Below are 16,301 nucleotides of genomic sequence, written 5' to 3'. Positions count from 1 at the left end.
GTCGGTCGCCCAGCGCAACCCTAGATATGATCATGTGAGATAAGAACTTAGATCGTCCACCAATGAGACTTGGGTGGCATTGTGCAGTCTGGCAATGGATCATACATAAAAGGGATGCAGGTTCTCGGAGGAACTCGTCAACACATCCTTTCGCAACATCGAATTTTTCCAGGCTGAACTCAGAGAAACCGCATCAAATGTGCAACATGGATACCGATCATCAGGGTCATACTCGGGAAGTGTCTTCTCTTGATGAGAGGTTCGAGAAGAAGTTGGTCAGGAAGATCGACAGGTTAGTCACGCCTACCATTGTAATGTGCCAAAGAGTTGAACGTGTTGTTTTCTTTCCCCAGGCGCATCATGCCCTTGATCTGTTTGGCGTATTTGTTGAATTACATTGATCGTACAAACTTGGGTAATGCACGAACCCTCAATAACGATGCGAAAGACGGGTCGACCATGAATGAGATGTGGGTGAACGATTCCCCATACTCAACGTGGCAAGCTGATGCTGGGGACACTGCAGGCTTAACATCGCAGGGAGCCGGTATACACTGGTCGTCGCGATATTCTTTGCGCCGTATATCCTATTTGAATGTGGGTTATGCCTCACCTCAGATCACATGGTTCTCAGCACTCAACATCGGTGACCCACTCTAGTTCCGTCGAACTTCTTGTTGAAGATGATGGGACCACGGGTCATGCTTGCCCGAATCATGCTGTGTGAGTTCAAGCCGCAACATCAGTCAAGTCAGCTGTCTGACAATGACAATGCGTGAAAGTATGGGGAATCGTCACCATGTGCACAGCTGCTTGTACAACCTTGTAAGCAATTCTGAAGTACACCCTGTCCTGGCGAGAATCTCTCATCATCTGTCGTGTTCACTACAGCGGCGGTCTGGTCGCCTGCCGAATCTGCCTCGCAATAGCCGAAGCGGGCTTTTTCCCTGGTGTGGTAATGTACTTGTGTTTCTGGTACAAGCGTGGGTTCTTCGCCATCCAGAGAAGCGAGTACCTTGCTGACTTGTATAGCTAGCCGAAGAGCGAGGCAGTCGTATTGCGGTATTCTTGGGATTTGTCAGTGTATCAGGCGCCATCGGTGGTCTGATCGCGACGGCTTGCTCCTACCTCAATCACAAAGCGAATCTCAGGGGTTGGCAATGGCTGGTGAGTCGAGGTGCTTCTAGTGTGTATCATCGGACAGGGCGCTCATCCGATCTACGAAAATCAGTACATATTGGAAGGTATCCCGGCTATTCTCTTTGCAATCGTCCTTTTCTTCCTGCTTCCCGATTGTACGTCAATTCGTCCTAGACAGTCAAGCGTTGCAAAGCTGAATATCATACATTCTTCAGTCCCAGAGACAGCTAAGTTCTTGTCAGAGGATGAGAAAGAGGTCGCCTCTTCTCGACTGGGACCTTATGCACCTAAGATGTCGGACAAGCACTTTCTGTGGTCCGAGATCTGGGCCACTATTCGGGCCTTAGACTTCTGGCTCTTCGCCTTCACGTGAGCTGCCACTTTTCAGCCCAATGGCTTTCAGCGGCTGACGATGGTTCTTGTCTACTTCATAGCTACTACTTCATCAGTATGTCCTCCTGATAAGACACTTGGCACAGTGCATCGAGCTAACCGATGACATGTAGACCACTGCCTCAACGCTTTCAGCTATTTTGCGCCATCCCTCATCGCAGGATTCGGATTCAAGGGCGCCGCTGCGCAAGCTCTCATCATCCCACCAAATTGTTTTGGGTAAGGAGTTTTCCAACTCATCGTCCCGCGTGAGCGCTGAGCCGAAGTCTCTCGCAGATTCATTGTCATTGTTGCCAACTCATGGTGGTCTGATCGCCGAGGAAGAAGGCCTGAACATATTCTGGGGGCTTTGCTCATCATCGCAATTGGATTTATACTGCTCGCAACCGTCAAAACCAGTGTTGGCGGTAGATACGTTGGAATTCTGCTCATAGGTGCGTTAATTCTCTTACCACTCACATCGTTTCGCTCGCTGAGACATGATTTCCCAGCTTGCACAAACTCGGCAGTCGCTCCACTATTAGCTTTACGAACATCCACCGTGTCAGGTGCATCAGCTACGGCAGTGGCTAGCGCAGGTATCGCAGCCTTTGCAAACATATCTGGTTAGTATCTGTTCCTCATATCGACGGTACTCCGGTACAAAGCTCAAACACATGTCAAATAGGAATCACCGCTCCGTTCATATATGACTCCAGAACCGCTCCCCATTATATTCCAGCACTGGTACGTCATATCACTATCGTCTATGATTCAGGCTGATGAAATGATACAGTGGGTCTCTGTCGGCTTTATTGCCGGAGCGGCTGTCTGCGTGGCCATCCTTTGGTACAGATTAGGAGCAGGAGCGGGATACACACCCAGAGTAGTCGAGAACCAGCCTGTCGAAGCGGCTCGTGATGTAGAAGCTGAGGACTTCTCGGATGGAAGGAAAGATAAAGACATCGAGATGACTCAAGTCACTGTTGGGCAGGTCTAAGTATACTGTAGCGCTGTGGGGATTCGGGCTGGTATCGTTATTGCTATGCGGAGAAGCAGATGAGGAGGGTTCGAAGGAAAAGGGTCTAAGGGGGTGACTCGCCGTTGAAATTTGTTTGTACTGTCTGAATCTATAGCTTTTCATTTTATGCACCGGACAAAGTCATGATCAGGTCTACTTTGACGAAATACCACCTGGTGTGAGCGTGCAGGTCATGGCTCTGCGAAAGCAGATTGCCTCAAAATAAAGGACAAGTGAGTGACCGCGTTACGTAAGTCGCATGTTTCGGATCTCGGATGCGCGAACGATGATGAAATGACGCATCGAAGATCCAACTAATTTGATTTTCCACATCATCGACGCACATCTTGACTTCGTTGATTTCATACTTTTCAGCGATCCGTCTCCAAAAGATCTCTCAGAGAGCATAAGAATGCGTGCTGCAAGAAGTTTGACCTCCTCGATCGCCCGATCCTCCCAATCCCGTCCAATCGTCGCTCGTCGATTCTTGCAATCATCGAGCCGGGCTTTGGCTTCAGAAGCACCGAAAGACCCCTTCCAGGATCCGGCATTCAAAGCATTCCAAGAGAAAGTCAAAAATCATGAGGGAGCTATAAACGCCATAACGACCTTAGGCGAGGTCATGAAGCAAAAAGGTAAGCTCCCTACGAATCTGGAGTTCCAATTTCACATCTCGAGCCTCGGGTTGGGATCGTGCTGGGTACAATTGGTGTTGTGCGAGAAATACGTCGAATGCGCTGAAGGGGACAAAGGGTGTGAAGTCGGAATCATGTCTCCAGATAGGATCCTCCAATTTATGCTGAGCTGACCGCATGGGTTGCTCACACAGGGTTCGATACCTCTAAACAACCTTCCATGACACAGATGGCTAAGATGGCTATGGACAGCGATTTGCGCAATGCCGCTCAAACTGTAAGTCCTGTATACAGCCTTCCACTAATGTGATGTCCATGCTGATCATCGTCTTGATACGTAGCTCATGTCGGAATTGCAGAAAGCCGGTGTTGATCCAAAAGTGAGCGGATTGACCCGTTATTTAGGGAAAGTGTCTCTGGAGCTAATGCACGATGGCTCATAGGAAGCAATGGAGATGTTCCAAAAGGCTAATTCTGGACAAGTCTGATTTCTATATTGATCCTTTGCTATGCAAAAGGATCGCGAACGAGCGGGAACCGGTCACGACTAGCTGGATGAGGACAAGCGCTCAATCATCTATCAGGTAGCATAATTCCATCGCCGTGTCGCCGCAAACCAATGTCACCTCACATGGTGATCAGTCATGACCGATCAGGGTCAGACCTCGGAATGCATTTCGCAACATAGCTACGCAAAGAGAAAAACAAGCTGTCAGTTTCAACCACTGATAAAGGGAGTGATTAAGTCGTCGTCTCCGACTGTCAATCTTAGAAATAGGCTGTTCAAATTCTGAATACGTTGTGCAGGCTGTCAAGATGTATTTGTTTAAGGCAGCGGCAAGGAGCGACTCTGACGGGCTCTTGCGTAGGTGAAAACGCTCACAGGATGTGGTAGGGACATGCGACGTATACATCAAAGTGGCTATCTCCTTTCTTGCGAATAAAGGTTGTCTTTGTCTTGACGCATCGCATCAAATGCAAAGGGAAGGAAATGTGAGCAATGATGCAAAGTTCGCTGGACATCCTTCAGACAAGCTTCAGACAGCAACCACCTATAAAACCCTCTGCACTGCTTCGCATCGTTGTCTGCTTCATTAACTTACTCAAGCCGTTGCCTTTTTCAAATTGTGTTTTGAGTAACAAGTTATCACAAGTAAGCACTTCTCCTAGCCCTAGCCACAAGCCGTGGTGACGTCTAATTTCTCTGTCACTACGCCAGGATATCGTGAGATTCCGCTGATGTCCTGGGTTTTCGCTCACAGCATGTCTAACGATAATTTGTCAATCGTTTGGGGATGGGAAACGGTTGAGCAATTTATATTCGATGGCGAGCAGGTCAAGGAAGAAGATATCACCTCAACGCTGGGAGATCAGAAATGGACTAAGGATTACTTTGCAGGATCTACTACCTCTGGGTATATTACGACCTGGAAGTATACCCCTACTGAAGTCGTCGATTCAACCGACAGATTTGACCATAATCCGGAACTTGACAAAGTACAGTCCGTCGACTCGACTGATGATCAGTCAGGCGGTAGCCAGAACTAGCCCATATGAATCCACTTGCCTCTAGCTTCGGACCAAGGGTCTTGCCTAGACGTCGTTTCATGCAGTGACTTATTGAATGCACCGGGTGATCAGATAAATGCAATACCACCCGGACCCTCGACTGCCAAAAAGCAGCATCGTCATGTGCCACTTACCCGGAAGTTGTTCGGCAATTCTCTTTGGTGCACCGTGCCTTACTCTCTGTTTGAGATTTCAGCTTCACCCCTTGTCATTTCTTTGACTTTTTGCCTATACATATCTGCATATATATGGATACAGCTCAAGCTGCATATCATAGTCGCAGGTATTCCAAGATGGCTGCCCTTTCCCTGTCCGCACGCTCTTCGGCCCTCTCGTTGCGACCTTCACTCAACGTTGGTCGACCAGTCTGGTCATTACAATGCCTCGCCTCGACCTCGTCTTCCTCGACCTCCTCATCGACCCCCGCCTTGCCCTTATCATCCGTCGCACCGATTGATACCCCTTCGACATCCCCTATATCATCATGGACCTCGATATTCCCTTCTTTTTCTCTAGAGTCGATACTGGAATTGATTCCTCCGATCGTGTGGGCGAGTGTACCGAAAAAGAAGACTTCGCATAGTAGGAAAAGTATGAGAAGTGCGAACAAGGGATTGAAGAATAAGACCAGTGAGTGAGAACATGTCTGATCTCATTTTCTCTCTGCACACTGCACACGGCGGAAGAGGGAAGTACAAGAGATCCTTGCTTCGGGGCGAGCGCGTATCAAAGGCATTTATATGCGTGCGGTTCGTTCGTCTAGTTAGAATGAGAGAACTGCGAGGTGCGGGGTGCGAGTAGAATAAGGCAAAGCTGGCGGAACGGGTGGCATAATGCCCCATGCTCACAGGTCTAACGGAGTTGATGCAGGGCTTAAGGGGGAAATGACACTGTGCAGGCCGTATAGACGTATATGTAACGAGACTAGAGCTGATCATCCGCATCAACTAGATTTATCGTTATGCGAAGCATGCGGCTCAATCAAATTAACCCACCATATCTGTCCGACATGTTATTCCCAGATTTCGCGCAGGTGAGCTATACCTGATCATCTTGGCATGGATGAAGCTGACGTTCAGTACAGATGGAAGAGAGAAGCAAGGGGCGAACTTCCTCCTCTTGGAGAGATCAGAGAACCTGTAGTAGAGCAACAACAAAACACACAACCGTAATCCAGTGTCACACACGCAGGCGACGCATCGCCATTGTAGTCAACCATGTAAACAGACTTCCATGCAATGCATCTTCTCGTACAACAAAAATGTATTCTTCCTCGATAGATCAACGATCCAGATAATGAATGTCCTTCCTCATCCAGCGAATTTGCAGCTGGCAACCAGATGCCTGCAATCTCAAGCACTCAAGCACTCAGCCTTGATTAGGCTTGGGACTATTCCTATTTTGATTCTGGACTTGAGCATTCTGGACACTAGGCGACCTCGCGAAGTGCTGCTATGAGTCGCACGATGTATCAGCTTACTTCATAAACACCTTCCATCATGACATTATACAGATTGGTATAACTCACGACCCCTTGAGCGCCCATCTGAGGTGTACCAGGCTGAGGGTGTTGACCTTGGGCAGCTACCTGAGCTTGCGCTTCCCTTGCATTCCGGAGCATCAGAGCCCGGATCTGTTCGGGGGTAGCTTTTTGTCCGTTGGCAGCCAGCTGAGCGATGATCTGTTGCACAGCAGCGTTGTTGATCTGAGGGGTCGCCATTACAGGATTTTGTTGCTGTTGCTGTTGCTGTTGCTGTTGTTGCTGGGGAACCTGGATATTGGTCATTTGAGGCGATCCTTGATTTTGAGCATTTCCACCGCTTGCTACTCGTAGATGTGGGGGAACATTTGGATTTCCACCAGAAGATATTCGCTGATTTTGTGGCGAGTGTCGTGCTTGTTGTTGATTCATAGCTGGTGATCCTTCTGGCATCGATGTACTCTGAGTGTAAGGAGACCCATTGGAGACTTGTCTACCAGGGCCACCCTGAGCCTGAGCTTGAGCTTGGGCTTGAGCCTGCTGAGCCTGCTGGGCTGCACGGAGTTGAGCTTGCTGCGCAGCAATTTGTTGAGCTTGGAGAAGTTGCATCTGCTGTTGCACTTGAGGACTCTGGGTTGCATTCTGGCCTTGGCCTTGATTCTGACCTTGGCCTTGGGGTTGTCCTTGAACTTGTGGGCGGATATTACCTTGTTGAGGAGGTACTCCATTGACGTTCTGCCTGTTTACCGCATTGGCAGCTACGACGGCGTTCAATAGCTGCTGCTGGCTTGGAGCCATGTTGGGCATCGGTTGGCCATTATTCATTCGGATAGGCGCTGGCGGACGACTCTGGCCCTGACCTTGGCCTTGACCCTGCGCCTGAGCTTGGATCTGCTGGGACTGTTGTGACTGAGGCTGAGGCTGACCAGCTTGCGGCTGTGGTAGCTGCTGTTGTTGCTGAGCCTGTTGAGTACCCTGTTGATTGGGGACTTGACCTTGGCCCTGCCCCTGGACTTGACCTTGCGCAGCGGCTTGTTGTTGGGCATGAGCAGCTTGTTGCTGCTGTAACATTTGTTGACGCATTGCCATCTGTCGCTGTTGTTCTTGTATAGCCCTTTGTTGACGTTGTTGCATAGCCTGGACATCGCGTTGATACTTCGTCTCGACCAATTCCCATGGTGTAGATATCGAAGATAGGAGATAGCTTGCGTGAGAGTCATGAACATTGATGACTTTCTTGGGCTGATCTTTGACTGAGGCGGCGGATCCAGGATATCAGCAAGGTATCTCGATTTAGACGTGCATGCCTAGAATAACACCTACCTCCGGTCTTAGATTTATTAGCTTCCCGCCGCCTGTTCATCCTCTTTGCAGCATCATAAATTGCTTGATGTCTGATGGATTTCTTGGACCCCTCATATTTTGGCTTGGCGGCCTGTCTGTCCCTCTTCGACATTCCGGGTGGCGGCGGCGCACCATCAGCCAGAGGAGTCCCTGTACCTGTAGCAGCTGTCCCAGGTTGGGGAGCTGTGGATCCGGCTGGGGTCGGTGCTTGGGCGGACGCAGGAAGAGACGGTACTGATATACCTGTGTTCGGAGTTTGTTGAGGTGCACCAGCGGACTGGGGAGTTTGGGATCCTGGTTTGCCGGTCATGTTTGATGCTGAAGCCGGGATAGCAGATTTCGGTGGTATAGCAGCGGGGGTGTTGGTGCCGGATGCCCCGGGGACAGTCGGGGTAGCGAGACCGGTGGGATTGGCAGCTGATGTAGGAGCTGCTGAAACACCGGTACCAGCGGCTGCTGCAGCCAGTTGTATCTCTTCAGCCTTTTTCAATTTTTCCTTCCCTTCGCTATAAGTATAGTACCAACGTTCCCAACACTCATATGCTGAATGTCGTTCGGTCGGTATAGTCACCTTTTCGGAATTGAAACTGTCTGCTATCAACTGCCAATGGAAAGGATACGTCGCCACGAGTTTCAACAAATGCTCATCGTCTTCGTCACTCCATACTAATTGCGCTCGGAGATGCTGGGAAGGCGGCTTGCTCTGTTCGGGTGGTCTCATACTGTCTAACGGTCTGATGCCTCGGCCATAGAATACGCTTGACGTAGCGGCAACGACGGTTGGACTGACGTCTGTTGATCCTTTAGGATCTTCGAAATATGGTCCCTCGTGGATATCCCAGACACCGTCAGGTGCGTTCTTAGCCGGTTGCAAGGTGGACACGAGGATCGGTTGAACATCCATAATTCGCGATGTATGCGCCACACGATGCGCACTGTTATATCCCTCATCTAATCGTCGACTTGGCTTATCTTCATTCGGGGGCGCAGGGCCTTGGTAGACTGCCAAATCGGGGAAGAGATCAACCAAAGAAGGAGGCGTCGAAGGTTCAGCAGCATCCTCGGTGATCGTGGAGGAAGTAGTGAGTTGAGGTAAAGATTCCAGATCCACTGTCGCAGTGGTGAACGATAAGTCCAAGAGAGGATTCCGAGCGGCGACCAGCTCCTCCACATTGGCAAATCGCTTGTTGATGACCAGACCATTGGACAGCACCGTGTCTCGCCGCACTTCGGATGCTTCTCGATCGCTGTCGTCCGCATTGTCGATATCTGTGACGTAAAGCAAGTCAGCTAGGTAGAAAACAAAGCTTGCACAATGCGTACCATCAAGTCCAACAACATCTTCGCTCGCATCGTCTACCTCTCCTTCTGCGTCCTCTTCTTCCCCATCGGCATCAATAGTACCTCCTTCATCGGGCTCACCGTCCGCATCATCTTCCTCTCCATCAGCATCGGCTTCTTGTCCCATCTCAACGTCCTCGGCTTCCTTCTTTACCTCCGCTTCCACTCCCCGATTTTGCTCGGTCCTCATCTCCGCAATGGTTTCCAGCACTTCCGCACCGGCGACGCCGTCCTCAGCCGGCGAATCCTCTGCCCGACCTATCAACATCTCGACATCATCGTCTTCGGTCATAGCGGCTGCATTGGCTCGCGTCTGTTCTTCTCCCGTCCGTATATCAGGATGTATCGTTTGTCCAGGATGTCCAGGTATAGGTACTTCTTTCGATTTACCCCATCCTCGGCCGCCCACCATCGATCGTGACTTTTCGTCTTCGGATGCAAGATGCCATTCTACGACTTGATAAGCGAATTCCCTAGCTTGAACGATCTTCCAATTCCGCTCTTCTCGGAAATCCACCCTCATCCACTCCATCTCCTCCAGTAAGTAGTCCCAATGAGATTTCGGGACACTCGGACCACGTAGCTTTTTCGGTTGTCTGAGACTCCATCTGCCTTCATTCTTCTTGGTCTCTATACGTTCCATCGCTCTGACATGCCTCATCTCGCTCAATGCGACTTTCCAGTCATTCGTCAGGACACATTTTGCGGATTTCGACAGGGATCCACTCAGAGGGTTGAGCGTGTATTGAGCTTGCAATTTGAAAAGATCCACTCCACTGTCGTTCACTCTCATCTTCTTCTTTGCCGGGCCATTTTGGGCGGAGCGCGACTGCGGTGGGAGGGGTGGAAGTTTCGGTAATTGCGAGGTGTAATCTGTTTCAAGAGGCATGAAGACCTTCGGGGTCGTTCCCGGCAATTGGGCGGGGTTGTAATTATCTGCTGGAATCCATTCTGGTGCGGCTTCTTTGGGTACTGGAGCGAACGATGTTGTAGGCAACAGGCGAGGGCGAGGCTGTATTTCATCCATCGAGACGCCCATTGGTGTCATACTTCCATCGAGAGTTGGAGATGGGGAGAACAGGGGTACAAAGGGCTTTGTAGGGCGCGGAGAACGTTTCGGCGACTTCGGTCCTTCTTCTGTGAGACCAGCGGTACCAGCAGGAGGCTTGGTATTGAGCGGTGAGCGGGACGAGGAAGCTATAGGTCGTCCATCGGTAGTAATGGTACTCGTAGGCTCATCTGGAAACCTTGTCGATGTCGCAGGCGGAGATATAGGAGGTAGCGGTGGTAAAGAGAGTGTTGATATACTCGATCTGCAAAGCATTTCAGCCTATTATACAAGGAATAGAAGGATGAGGCGAATGAGGTGACGCACCCTTCGCCAAGGGCATATCGCCTTTTCCACTCATCATACCCCTCTGCGACCTTTATGCCATCTAAAGCACCTTCTTCAGCTATCGGTGGGAAATCATCTGGGCCTCTCCGCCGCGGTTCAAGCATCAGATATAGCTCTTTGAGAGAATCCGCATGTTGAGGTATGATCTGGCTGTCGACGATATACACAATGCATCAGTCTACCGTCTATCACGCAGAAACGATGGAGTGATGGAGTCCAAGCTCACTCGACTATATGCTGGCGACTCTGTATCACTTCGTGTAAGGTATTCCGGAGCTCGGAGGACTGACGAACACACGACTTTCATCAGCACAAACATTACAAAGCAGGCGAGGAGGATGGGATGATACGTACAGTCACTCCTCCTTCCATCTTGGGTCTTTTCGGGCGCTTCTTCCGCGCAATATCTTTGAGTCAAACCAAGCTTGCTTCTGGAGGCGGCTGCTGGGGACTACCTGCCGTCTTTATTGCTGTAAATTTCGAGAAAGTCAGTTCGATTGTCTAAATCAACATGAAATGTCAAGGGCGCGAAAAGGAATAACATTGATTGTGTCAGGCGCGCGAATGTCCAGTTCATCCAGGCTCTCTAAGGAGTGTTCATGTGTGCGCGTTTGCCTAACACGACTGTGTGCCTGTGTACGTGATTGCGGAGTCTCCGGATTGAGCATCTTATTGTTCGCGTTTCGGCTTCGCAACGTCCTTTTGTTCTACTTTTCGAGCCAGGAAAAAGAGTATCCATACCTGCTTGTATTCGGACTAGAGCTTGAGCCTTTTTCTGCTAAGCATTCCACTACGCATAGTTTCAGACTCTTCTTTCAATTATATCTAGAATTCCAGGAGACGAGGTATTCTCAGTCAGCATGAGTACACTGGCGCCCGCAGAAACAATTACACCCCTTCCCTCGTTATCATCCTCGCCAACACCCTCACCGGAGGTATCCAGACTGCCCACACCTGTCCCTAACGGCAACCATCTCTCACCTAATCACAATCACTCATCACTCGCAGACAGATCCTCTCCTGCTTCGTCAGACATGACTAGCTCAACCCCTCGAGCGGGCTCGCCGTTGTCAGCTTCAGCTTCGACTCCAGCCTCGGTCTCAGCGGAATTCATCTCGATGCCGAAAACAGACCAGTATGACACCCGCGGCTCTCTGCCAAACACTCTGTTATCCGTAACCATCATATCTTCCATCCTTGGAGCTGTCATCGGCTCCTCAATAGCCCTCGCTGGGAGGGAGATTTGGGACAAAGTAGCTGGAGATTGGGCTAGACCGCAATTGGGCATCTATCTCGCTGCTGTCGCGACGTTCCACCTCTTCGAGTTTTATACTACGGCAGGATGGAATCCTCTCAAAGTGTCTGTAGATGGTGAGTCGGCTACGTAATCATGGCATACCCTAGTCTGACGTAGCTGATGGAGTTTGAGCGCTGGTCTTGCGAAAACAGCTTTTTTACTGAACAACACCAAACAATATCCTATTGCCCACGCTATGGGACTATTGGAATACTTCATAGCGTCTTTCTTCTTTCCTTCGAGGTTCGATTCCAAGCGAAACTCTCTACCCTATTTGGCTCTCAGTAAGCTATCTACCTACCTTTTCTGCGCGCCCTCTTGCTTGGCTAGCGCATAAATGCTGATGCAGATTGGCACAACAGTCACCGTTATTATGGTTGGAGCCCAGGTAATCAGATCACTAGCGATGATTCAAGCCGCTCAATCTTTCTCGCATGTAGTCAAAAGCAAGAAACACGATGATCATACGCTCGTAACTCATGGACTGTATTCGTAAGCTATGCTTAGCTGATCAGCTCACAACATTCGTCTTCCCCTGGAGTGGTAGGATATTTAGCTTACCCGGACTTCTTGCGCCTGCTTTTAGTTGGTCCCGACATCCATCGTATACCGGCTTCTTCTATTGGGCAGTCTTCTCTCAATTGCTCTTGGGTAACGTAGTCTGCACGATCGGCTTCGTCGTTGTGCTCAGTCGGTTCTTCTCGCATCGAATTAAAGGTGAGTCGGCTGCCTGCCATGGGCTGTAATTCGCCTGTAACACAAGATTCGCTGACTTGACGATTATCCTGGGCAGATGAAGAGAGGTGGTTGATCAAATTCTTTGGGGACGATTATGTCCAATATAGAAAGAGAGTAGGAACCAAGCTCCCATTCTTCTTCTCTTCCGCCTAGAATCAGTTCGACTTCGTGCGCTTGATAGACCAGAAATACACAGTAAGCTCCATAGCACCAAACATTGCATGCTCAATCAATGCCGTTCCAATTCTGCTCTCATCTGAACTTAAATATATATAGTTTGGACACTGTCCATATGCATCAGTAGATGGCTACATCCTCATATGGTCTGATTGGGGGAGTGAAGGATATCATCACGCAGCGTTTCTTTCAGCGTATGCTGATTGCGCAATATTACAATGTGTCTTAGGAGCGATTTTGCCACTGGTATAAGATTCGACTCTGTCAATCGATGCATTGATATATTTGGGTATTAGGGCACGAGGGTAAGAGCAAGCAAAAAATCGTACAAGGTTGAAAAAAAAAATCTATCTTCCTTCACAGATTCATATGTATACCGTGTACCAAATTCATGCGCCTAACAAGAGATAGTCTTGAACACATTGAACCCATCACTAGCCGTACTCAACACCATACCCGGTATCTGCGAATGCCAGTGGATCTCCTTGGTATCCTTCTGTCCTTGGTGCACGAACAATAATTGAGGAGGAACATTGGGTATCTCCGACCCGTCCGCTGACTTTACAATCACCGAAGATTCGTCTTCGTCAGGTTCAACAGACAAGTCCCAAAGGGTCAATTGATCGTCTGAGCCTGATGCACCAAATACCGAGTTGTCGTTCGGGTTCCATTCGACGGAGGTTATGGGCGCTTGATGCCATGCGAAATTGGCGACGGGGGAGGGTTGTCTGGAAAATGGAAATATTCGGTAGGGTCAGCATCCAGCGTTCGGCATCCAGCATCCAGCATACAGCCACAAGTCCTCTCTCTTCAATCGATTCATGATCCATGTGAGATGCGAATCAAGAGGTACTTGAGACTGAGACTCGGACAAAGAGACACCTGCTCACCCTTTATTGAACATCCTCAGATCCCATACATTCAACTCCCCATCATCGCCCCCAGAAACCAACAGATAATCCACTCCCTTGTTCCACGAAATTACATTCACATCCTCCTTGTGCGCTTGTACCGACACCACCGACTTCCTGTTCTTCGCTCTTATATCCCACACTCTGACCGTCTTATCTGCCGAGGCCGACGCAAAGACCGTACTTTCATTAGGGGACCATTGCAGGTCCTCCACCGAGCTCGTGTGCGACAGATAGGGTTGAGGGGAAGTATTGAATCCCGTCGGGGTCAAGGTCGTCAAGTAAATCTTCTTATCGATATCACCCGTCAACAAACCAGTCCTCCCCCATTCAACGGCGAATCCTTCCGATCGCCCGTGGTTGGTTATTGTATGAACAGGTAATTTCGATTTCGGTTTACTGTTTATCGTACTTGAATTTCCGTTTTGGCCTTGGCTCAGGGTATCTATATATGGTCGAACGTCGAAGATGTGTACTTTTCCTGTTTCACTGAACGTAGCTACATGGTATGGATCCGGTAGACTGCCACTGACCGAGCCGGAGGAAGAGGAGGAGGGAGCAGCACGTATACGGTTGACTGAACCTATATGAGGGATAGTCAAGAAATCCAGAGTAGCATCTTCGTCGTTCGCATTATCGTCGTCGTTGTCGTCCTCGTCTTCGTCGGAATCATCGTCGTCATGTTGGGTCTTAGCGAGATTACCAAGTTTCATGATTACTACCTCGTCCTTCGCTTTGCTTCCTTGGCCTGGAACTTCGCCTGCCTGAGTACCGGTGACGATCCAGGCGGTGTGCGGGAAAGTAGCCCGATCAGAGCCGAGTGTGTCTTTCAGCACGTCGAATGAGAGGCAGGGCCAGGAGTATGAGAGGGAGTGTAAGGCGAGGTAGACTGAGTTGTCAGGGACGAGGTGTTCGTCGGATTCGATGGCGGTTCCGGGTAGGTAGGTTTTTGTAGGTTCAGGAGGAGGGGCAGAGTCTTCTTGTGCCGGTGTGAAGTCTTCTGTGAAGCGAGCAGTAAAGGTTATCAGCATATGCCTCGAATGTGAGATGCTCAGATGATTGCAGGGCATAGAGTGCAAGATCAAGGTTGACTGAGCCAGATCGGAAACCAAGAGTAGAGGTAAGTTGAATTGAGGTCAAAGAAGGTGATGAGAGGATACCGTATGCCACTGTCATCCCTTATATTATGGAGATTATACTGACCATCCTCTTCGCCTTCAGCCTCCGCCTCCGCGTCAATGACTTCTCCCTCACTTTCGTACTCATCCTCCCACTTATCCTCAAATTCGCCCATCTCCTCATCTACCGCCGGCGGACGAGCTGTTCCTTGGCCCTTGGCCGTCGATTTCGGGGGCGGCAGCTCTGCGGCATCAGACGTTCGTTTGGCCATTGTGTTGAACTCTGACTATATGTGATTGTCTAAGCTCTTGTGATGCACTGTGCTGAGTGAAGAAATATACATGAGTATGCTCAAAAGATTTACTCGTACAGTGACGCCCAGAGAATTAAAGGTGGACATGAACGCACGGGTGATTTTCAACTTTTTCAGTGGGATACCGTGGGAAAGCAATGAATTCCAGGGAAAATGCAAAGTCAACTTTGGACAGCGCAGGAAAGAAAGAAAGAAAGAAATGGGAGACATGACCTCAACGAACAAGCATATAAGTTGAACATCTTCAACCAGAATCATCCAAGCACTCAACAAGCATCTCAAGATGTCGCTCCGTGCTCCCTTGACTACCGCCAGACGGACATTCGCTACGTCTTCGCGAGCATTCGCTGAACCAGCTTCATCTTCCGCTCAATCTGGATTCTCTCCCTTACGCGATCTCCTCATCTCTTCTACCTCGTCGTCTTCGTCTTCGTCCTCGTCCTCCTCATCTTCTCGATTCACACCTACACCATCAACTGGATCAGAAGCAGCATCAGCAGAAACACCGACTAGCCCCTTCAATGTGCACAATATACCGCCAAAGGCCGATCCGACTTTGGATTTATTTACGAATTGCCTGATGAAGGACGGTAAGAAGGATGAGGCGCAGAAGATGGTCAGTAGGATATTGACGATGCTGTGAGTGAGCTTGATCTTTTTCACTGGTACATGGTTGTGTACTTTAATAGAAGACACTCTCAGAAAGGGCGGTCCCATATCCCATTCATCGTTCAATACTCAATGTCAAATTTCTCTTTTTGCAAACCACCTTTTATCTTCCATCTGCTCTATTTCATTCCCATCAGCAAGCCATGCCATCTGTTCTTTGAGTCTCCATCTGACCCCATACGAAATGCTGATTTTCATCGGATGTCCAGACACCAATCCACCAATCTATCCCCCCAACCGCTCTTGAAACAAGCCATCGACCTCTCTTCTCCCTCTATCAAGATCCTCTCGATGCGGAAATCCGCCAAGACCATCCTCACTCCGCGAGCGCTCACCGAACGCCAGAGGACAAGACAGGGTATCGCCTGGTTATTGAAGGCCAGTGAAAAAGGTCGTAAGGGTACAGTATCGCGAGATCAGCGGATCGCAAAGGAAGTTCTGGCTGTTCTTGAGGGGGGATCGGATGTGTTTAAATGGTTAGAAGATAGACATAAGACTGCTTATTTGAATAGGTGCGTCAAAGTCTCCTCCTTTTCTCTCTCTCTTGCCCTTGCCCTTGCTGTTGCTCTATCTCTTACTCCACTTCATTCCATGCTTCCTCGCTCCTTCCCATTCTTCGTCCAGTTCTGTCAACTGTTTCAGAAATCACTTGGATCTGAACGCTGATATACCAAACAATGCTCTGTTTCTGCAGATCCAATATGACTGCTCGATGATCGATTCTTTCTCTTCCAATATGACACGTTAAGCCAAACAAGGTTGGATTGATCTGCTCTTGC

At 49.4% G+C, this 16,301-nt stretch overlaps 8 protein-coding genes across 8 annotated transcripts; 6 read left to right on the top strand and 2 right to left on the bottom strand.

Annotated features, from left to right (window-relative positions):
* Nucleotides 1-206: 206 nt before the first annotated feature.
* I303_102805 (uncharacterized protein) lies at nucleotides 207-2,512 on the top strand (the record flags this gene model as incomplete). Its single annotated transcript, XM_018406153.1, has 15 exons — nucleotides 207-292; nucleotides 354-470; nucleotides 527-597; nucleotides 661-723; nucleotides 783-825; nucleotides 892-983; nucleotides 1,037-1,167; nucleotides 1,232-1,295; nucleotides 1,356-1,509; nucleotides 1,575-1,588; nucleotides 1,647-1,752; nucleotides 1,810-1,967; nucleotides 2,025-2,138; nucleotides 2,201-2,259; nucleotides 2,309-2,512. 15 exons carry the CDS (start codon nucleotides 207-209, stop codon nucleotides 2,510-2,512), a joined length of 1,476 nt encoding a protein of 491 aa, XP_018264647.1.
* Nucleotides 2,513-2,945: 433 nt separating this feature from the next.
* Nucleotides 2,946-3,656, top strand: I303_102804 (uncharacterized protein; the record flags this gene model as incomplete). The annotated part of the gene is made up of 4 exons (XM_018406152.1): nucleotides 2,946-3,168; nucleotides 3,363-3,445; nucleotides 3,510-3,548; nucleotides 3,612-3,656. 4 exons carry the CDS (start codon nucleotides 2,946-2,948, stop codon nucleotides 3,654-3,656), a joined length of 390 nt encoding a protein of 129 aa, XP_018264646.1.
* A 775-nt stretch (nucleotides 3,657-4,431) lies between these two features.
* I303_102803 (uncharacterized protein) lies at nucleotides 4,432-4,716 on the top strand (the record flags this gene model as incomplete). The annotated part of the gene is made up of 1 exon (XM_018406151.1): nucleotides 4,432-4,716. The coding sequence occupies one exon, from the start codon at nucleotides 4,432-4,434 to the stop codon at nucleotides 4,714-4,716; it is 285 nt and encodes a 94-aa protein (XP_018264645.1).
* Nucleotides 4,717-5,030: 314 nt separating this feature from the next.
* Nucleotides 5,031-5,909, top strand: I303_102802 (mitochondrial 54S ribosomal protein bL32m; the record flags this gene model as incomplete). Its single annotated transcript, XM_018406150.1, has 3 exons — nucleotides 5,031-5,367; nucleotides 5,689-5,770; nucleotides 5,822-5,909. The coding sequence occupies 3 exons, from the start codon at nucleotides 5,031-5,033 to the stop codon at nucleotides 5,907-5,909; spliced, it is 507 nt and encodes a 168-aa protein (XP_018264644.1).
* Nucleotides 5,910-6,105: 196 nt separating this feature from the next.
* Nucleotides 6,106-10,670, bottom strand: I303_102801 (uncharacterized protein; the record flags this gene model as incomplete). Its single annotated transcript, XM_065968629.1, has 7 exons — nucleotides 6,106-6,189; nucleotides 6,266-7,470; nucleotides 7,541-8,830; nucleotides 8,885-10,215; nucleotides 10,278-10,448; nucleotides 10,525-10,583; nucleotides 10,653-10,670. 7 exons carry the CDS (start codon nucleotides 10,668-10,670, stop codon nucleotides 6,106-6,108), a joined length of 4,158 nt encoding a protein of 1,385 aa, XP_065824701.1.
* Nucleotides 10,671-11,158: 488 nt separating this feature from the next.
* I303_102800 (uncharacterized protein) lies at nucleotides 11,159-12,486 on the top strand (the record flags this gene model as incomplete). Its single annotated transcript, XM_018406148.2, has 5 exons — nucleotides 11,159-11,669; nucleotides 11,748-11,879; nucleotides 11,958-12,087; nucleotides 12,182-12,312; nucleotides 12,389-12,486. The coding sequence occupies 5 exons, from the start codon at nucleotides 11,159-11,161 to the stop codon at nucleotides 12,484-12,486; spliced, it is 1,002 nt and encodes a 333-aa protein (XP_018264642.2).
* Nucleotides 12,487-12,907: 421 nt separating this feature from the next.
* Nucleotides 12,908-14,811, bottom strand: I303_102799 (uncharacterized protein; the record flags this gene model as incomplete). The annotated part of the gene is made up of 3 exons (XM_018406147.1): nucleotides 12,908-13,238; nucleotides 13,401-14,421; nucleotides 14,625-14,811. The coding sequence occupies 3 exons, from the start codon at nucleotides 14,809-14,811 to the stop codon at nucleotides 12,908-12,910; spliced, it is 1,539 nt and encodes a 512-aa protein (XP_018264641.1).
* Nucleotides 14,812-15,136: 325 nt separating this feature from the next.
* I303_102798 (mitochondrial 37S ribosomal protein uS7m) lies at nucleotides 15,137-16,238 on the top strand (the record flags this gene model as incomplete). The annotated part of the gene is made up of 3 exons (XM_018406146.1): nucleotides 15,137-15,492; nucleotides 15,732-16,034; nucleotides 16,217-16,238. 3 exons carry the CDS (start codon nucleotides 15,137-15,139, stop codon nucleotides 16,236-16,238), a joined length of 681 nt encoding a protein of 226 aa, XP_018264640.1.
* Nucleotides 16,239-16,301: the final 63 nt, after the last annotated feature.

The sequence above is a fragment of the Kwoniella dejecticola genome, chromosome 3, assembly GCF_000512565.2.
Source record: "Kwoniella dejecticola CBS 10117 chromosome 3, complete sequence".
NCBI lineage: Eukaryota > Fungi > Basidiomycota > Tremellomycetes > Tremellales > Cryptococcaceae > Kwoniella > Kwoniella dejecticola.
Note: the sequence above shows the minus strand (reverse complement) of the source record. Positions and strands in the feature narration are given on the sequence as shown.